At 36.6% G+C, this 6,381-nt stretch overlaps 1 protein-coding gene across 2 annotated transcripts; it reads left to right on the top strand.

Moving 5' to 3' along the window:
* The first annotated feature begins 266 nt into the window (after nucleotides 1–266).
* LOC122339981 (GTPase IMAP family member 8-like) lies at nucleotides 267–6,337 on the top strand. Of its 2 annotated transcripts, XM_043233989.1 has the most exons (6): nucleotides 267–424; nucleotides 996–1,043; nucleotides 1,288–1,899; nucleotides 2,063–2,131; nucleotides 2,409–3,077; nucleotides 3,701–6,337. In XM_043233989.1, exons 1-6 carry the CDS (start codon nucleotides 409–411, stop codon nucleotides 5,476–5,478), a joined length of 3,192 nt encoding a protein of 1,063 aa, XP_043089924.1. In that variant the 5' UTR covers nucleotides 267–408; the 3' UTR covers nucleotides 5,479–6,337. The 2 variants fall into 2 exon arrangements, with proteins under 2 accessions (XP_043089924.1, XP_043089925.1); XM_043233990.1 differs by lacking the exon at nucleotides 996–1,043 and having other exon boundaries at nucleotides 333–424.
* The last annotated feature ends 44 nt before the right edge of the window (nucleotides 6,338–6,381 follow it).

The raw sequence follows: 6,381 nt of genomic DNA, 5'->3' as shown, positions 1-6,381 counted from the left end.
AACACATGTTATTTTACATAACAAATAATGTTAATGATATGGCATATGCTCTATAGGCTATGCCCCTGGAAACGATCATACTGTAGCTCTCGCTGTACTTTGCTACCGTCACGTTCTGATAGAGAGGCAGACACTGAGAAAATTCCAAGTAAGGGTTTCTTTAATAATCCAAACGTAGGTATTAAGAGAGTAAGCAGACGGACTGGCAGGCAGAGAACGGATGGGGATTCAACCTTGAGATCGGCCGTCGAGTGAACGTGAGCGCGTGTATATGAAGTGGCTACAGGTGTTGATGGTTAGTTATCGGGTGACTGGGATCCTGACCATGTGACCGGCTCGTCTCGACAGCTGTCCCGCTCTGTCCGTCCAATTGACTTTCGCTTTCGCGTGAGAAACGCAACCTTTCAAATGGCGTCCCAAGAAGGTAAGCATTATTCGTTGTATTTTAAATGTTACGTATCCTCAGAAAATAAGACCTTCTAAAAATAAAACTTTTAAGGAACCCGTCGAGCAAACCTCATGTGACGCCTCAGATTGACAGATATGTAAAAGCATACAGGATTTGTCCAACGTTTGAGCAGTTAGCCTAGTTACTGGTCCTCGGAGAGGCTTTTTATTAATAAAATACAAAAAGTGTCCAAGCGGAAGGGAAAGTGTCCAAAATAAACGGGGCAACTGGTGGGGAGTCCCTCACGCGCCCTTCCTGGACCCACGAGGACAGCAGCGTGCATGCACGGGGAAAGAGACCTGTCTCTCGAGGAGAGGAGCGCTCCACTCAGCTGACTTTTCAATCAATATATATTGACAACAATATCATTGCTGTTGTCTGAAAGAGTCACAGAGTAATTTTGAAAAATGTTTTACCCACTAAATTTCTGAAGAAATTATAAGGTTATATAAACGTTTGTGCATTATCAAGTAATTCAGCCACAAAAAAAAACTGTTTTAGATTTAACCAGTTTCATGTAAATAACCAATAGCCCCATCTTGTATAGAAACGAAGATATCAACGAAAAGAAGCAGCATGAGTCCTCCTCCAAACTGTAAGTGTAACATGGCCATGAAATGCATTTTACATTTTGCAGTTGATTTGTCACTAAAGAATAGATGCAGGGCTGCAGAGAAAGAAAAACTTTTTACTTTTCAACTTTTTCACTAAGCTTTGTTCATATTATTGTATTACTAGTTATTTACAACAACAACAACAACAACAAAAATTATTACAGCATGGTCTGTTAAAAAAACACTGATACTACCATTTTATTGTATTTATTTATTTATTTTCAGTGTCTGAATTAAGGATTTGGTTGTTGGGAGAAGACTGTGCTGATAAGAGTTCAGTGGGAAACTTGCTCTTGGGAAGAAATGAATTTGGAAGAGAAGCTTCAATCCTACTTCATCCGTGTGCTGAATCAGGCAGAGGACAGATTAAGGATCAAAGCATATCTGTGGTCATCACACCAAATCTGTTTAAAAGAGATGTTCTTGCAGATGCAATTACTCATGAACTAAAAAAATGTGAGGCCATGTCTGCTCCAGGTCCACACATACTTCTGCTAATTCTGCAACCAGAAACGTCCAAAGAGAAGGTGAACTATATGAGTAACACCATGAACTCCTGGTCAAAGCACACAATGAATCATACTCTGGTAGTGGTGATGGAGGGAGAGAAGAAAATCAGTACTTCTAAAGAGGAAAAGCTTCAACATTTATTTAAAGAAAAATGCCACAAATTAAACGCATTATTGACAGATCAACACAGTTTAGTCACTGAACTATTTGACAAAATCATGAACTTGGTGAAGAAGAATGAATGGAATTCTCTCATCTTTGAAATATATGAATCACCACCAGAGATGCCACAAAAGAAAAAAGCCATGGAGAAATTTGCAGGATTTTGTAAGTTACTTACAAAACAACCTTTTGTTTTGTACATTTGCAGCACATTAATTTTAAATTACTGTGTCGGTTGTTTTTCATTTAGCCTCATATCCAGTAATAATGTTTTGAGGAATGTGTATACAATAAAGGCTTTTTAATGATATTGTATCTTATCTCCAAGCATCAGACTTTAAACACAAAATTGCATCAATTGTGCAAACATCGTCTCAGAGCACAAGAAACAAAGAAAGTAAGTGATTATTATTTTCATGGTATTAATTCTTCAGTCATGACCCTTGTGCACTTAATAATCAGAATTTCTTTACTCGCTTTATTTATGAATGTAAATAATATCATTATGGTAGATGTGGGATGTCTTTAAAATATAATAAATAAATCTTTTAAATAAGTCCACAAGTAATTTTGCAATGCAGCTTTTTTGGAGATTTTTTATTAAACACTGTAGACTGAAATTAAAATGTTAAAATGTTTAATTGCACAACTGACCCTGACCTTGTTTGTTTCAGGGCCTGTTCTCAATTTGGTGATGTTTGGAAGTAACAGAGCTCAGAAGACTTTAGCTGTGAACACAATACTGGGCCTCAGAGAGTCTGCAGAATTGTCTGAATCTGAAAGCCATCATAAATGTGTCAGGAGAGACGGTGTGATATGTGGACACAAGGTCACCCTGGTTGAGATGCCGAAGCTAAACAAAACATCTATTTCTCAGAAGGAAATGCTGCAAGAGTCTTACAATGCTCTGTCTTTATGTTCATTTAACATAAACGCATTTCTCCTGGTCCTCACTGTTGATTCTCTCACTGACGATGATAAAGGAGAATTTAAATTAATGAGTGAAATTTTCAACACAGCTGATGAGAAGTTCTGGAATTGTCTGATGATAATTTTCCTATATGAAGGGAACAGAGAGGACATGATTGCCAATGAATTCATACAAGAAAACAAAGACATTCAGACATTACTGAAGAAATGTGGGAACAAACATTACATACTCAGTGTTAAACAAAGACCTGATAGTGCACAGCTTTTAGAAATGCTTCATATGATTTATACAGTTACTTGTTACTCATTGGAAACATATCAGCAGGCTCAAATGGATGATAGACTTCAACTAAAGGCCAAAAATAAACAATTAGAGGAAGAAATCAGAACGTTGAAAATGATTAATGAAAAAGGTAAGACTTCATTTAGTCTGAATCTTAATACCTAAAGGAATGTTTAAGTCAAATATTTAATATATTTTTACATTTAGATAACCATTAGTACTATATGATGCTATTATCGTGACTTTTCCACAGAAAACTGTTATATATTAGGGGTGACATGATACACAGATGTCGGGGTTCGATATGTACATTTACGGGGTCAAGGTTTGGTACGATTCGGTGCAACAGGAAAAAAAACAATAGATATACCATGCTTGATTTCTCACATTTTTGTGACATGCTTCATTTGTTCACAGAAAGGTAACTCAGATGACAGAAAGTGACATCCTGTCGGTTTTCTTTATTTTAAAGCATTCTATTTGTTATTGAAGCAAAATATCAGGGTTCCATGTTCAGAATCAGCACATGGTCACTATCTAGGGTTTTTGCTTTGTAATTGCACAACTCCTGTCATTCACTGTTCTTCTGCTGGCAGTTAAAAAACAGCATTGCCTGTATTCATAATAAGGCCTCACGCACCGAATCGAGTTGTCAGTACCATATATTTTTCCTGCTTTTTTGACAGCAAGTGGATGTTTTTAAGTCATATTTAATATGTGCATGTGCTCATATTTCTCTTTTCTGTACCATAGATGAGACTGAAAGATCAAATACAAACTCTATGAGGATTCTACTTATTGGAAAAACTGGAAATGGGAAAAGTGCCACAGGAAACACTATTCTCAAAAGAAAGGCATTTAAATCTCAAGCCAGTTTTAAATCAGTGACATCCTCTTGTCAGAAGGAGGTGGGGTTTGTTGATGGACATTCAGTCACTGTTGTTGATACACCAGGTCTGTTTGACACACAAGTCTCTACAGAAGAGGTAAAGCAAGAGATAGTGAAGTGCATCAGTCTCCTCTCTCCAGGACCTCATGTGCTCCTTCTGGTGCTTAGAATCGGAAGATTCACTCCTGAAGAAAAAGAAACTCTGAACCTGATCAAGGAAACGTTTGGGAAGAACGCTGGAATGTTTAGCATCATAATATTCTCTCATGGTGATCAGCTGCAAGATCAGACAATTGAGAGCTGTCTGGAAGAGGCAGATTCAGATATGAAGAAGCTGATCAGAGATTGTGGAGGAAGATATCATGTGATTGACAATACAAAACCAGACAATTCTAAACAAATCACTGACTTGCTGGAAAAAATCAACTGTATGATTGAAAAGAATGGAGGAGGGTGTTACACCAATGAGATGTTTGAAGAATCAGAAGGTGCCATAAAACTAGCAATGGAAAGAATATTACAGAAAAAGAAAGAAGAGATGGAAAGAGATAACAAACGTTTATGTGACAAACATGCGTTGGAGATGGCAGAGATGAAGAAAAGAATAGCAGAACAAAGAGAGTTAATGGAAAGAGAAAGGAAGGCAAAGGAAGAAGAACTCCAAATCAAGGAAGAGTTCTTGCAAAATGAACTTAAGAGAAGGGATGAACAAGAAAAGAAGGAGAAGAAAGAAAGACAAGAAGCTGAAGACCTTAGAAGAATAGAAGAGGAGGATACACAGGCACTATGGAAAAGGAAACTACACGAAATAGAAGAGAAACGAAGAAGATTAGAAGAACAGCAACAGAAGAGAGACCAGGAATATAGAGAGAAGTATGAGAGAGAGAGGACAGAAATGGAGGAAATTCATAAAAAGAGACTGAGGAGAGAACATGAAGAAGAATACCAGAAAAGACTTAAAGAGGAGAGGAGTGAATGGGCACTGAAAGAAAAGATGATGGTTGAAGAATTTGAACAAGAAAAAAGAAAAAGAGAAGAAAAAGAACATGAAAGGATTAAGAATGAGCTTAAAGAAAGAGAGAGAATAGAGAGAGAGTATGAGAACAGTAAAATAGAGATGAGAAAACAGAGAGAAGAATGGGAAAAATCATGGAATGAAGAATGGGATAAAAGAGTGAGAGAAGAGAAGGAGAGAAGGGATGAAGAGAGAGAGAAACTGAGAAAGCTTGAAGAAGCATTTCAGCGAGAGCGTAAAGAGGAGGAGGAGAAGAGGAAGAGAGAAGATAAAGCCCGACGAGAACAGGAGGAGAAAGAACGAAAAGAAATGGAGGAAGAATATGAAAGGAAATTAAAAGAAATGAAGAGAAAGTTTGAAGATGAGGCCAGAAAACAAGCAGAGGAATTCAATGATTTCAGAGAGAAATATACTAAAGACTTTCATGTTCTCATGTTAAAGCATAACTTAGAGATGCAAGAGCTAAAGCTAAAGCATGAAAGAGAGAATCAAAAAGAGTGCACCCTATTGAGTGAACTCTCAAAGCAAAAAGTGAAAAGTCTGAATGAAAAAATGGAAGCAATGGAAGAGCAACATCAAAGAGAGGTTGATGACCTGAAGAAGAAGTCCAAATGTGTCATACTGTAACACTGATATCTTACTATTTATAGCCTTACATGAATAATGTTAGAAGATTGAAGTGAGCATCTTGTATGTGCTTTAAAGGGGTCATGAACTGAGGTCATTTGATATATACTATTCTTGCGGGTTTGACCAGTAGTGTCCATCTATGAGGAATTACCATATTTCATATCTCTCTCTACTCCCAGATAAATATTGTATCCTTTTTAAAACATCGTTTATAAGGGTTTGTATGGACTGTCTCCATATATCCCAAATATCCCCGATCTCCTATAGCGCCTACAGGGAACTTAACTACTAGTCTTCAGTTGACTGATCTAAAGACACTTCTGAAATCAAGAGGAGATCTCATTTCTGATGTCTTTTCAGTAGCTGCTCCACAACTTTGGAACTCTAGGCCATCCTATATAAGATATGCACCAACATACAGTGGGGGAAATAAGTATTTGACACATCAGCATTTTATCAGTAAGGGGATTTCTAAGTGGACTATTGACACAAAATTTCCACCAGATGTAGCCAACAAGCCAAATAATGAATTCACATAAAGAAATCAGAGCATTTAATTATATAAGTTGAGTAATAATAAATCACAAAGCAATAATTTGCTATTGACATCCATTTCCCATTTCCAAGCAATTAATATTTTTATGTAAAGCTATTTTATTTTATTTTATTTTTTCAATTTAGATGGGGCGGCTTAGGTGGACTACCAAGTAAACCTACAACCTATGAAAACCTACAGATATGAAGCTGGATATGTAGTTTTGAAAATCTCCCAGCATATTAATATTGTTTTGAAGTCATAATATGATATTCTTCAAGTAATTGTGCAAAAATTTCACTTTATTAACTTTATTATGAAAATAAAAGGTGGCGTGTTTACTGCCTCTAGTGTTCATTTCTTTT

This window comes from Puntigrus tetrazona, chromosome 3, assembly GCF_018831695.1.
Source record: "Puntigrus tetrazona isolate hp1 chromosome 3, ASM1883169v1, whole genome shotgun sequence".
Lineage (NCBI taxonomy): Eukaryota > Metazoa > Chordata > Actinopteri > Cypriniformes > Cyprinidae > Puntigrus > Puntigrus tetrazona.
This window is presented reverse-complemented; position numbering and strand designations above follow the sequence as displayed.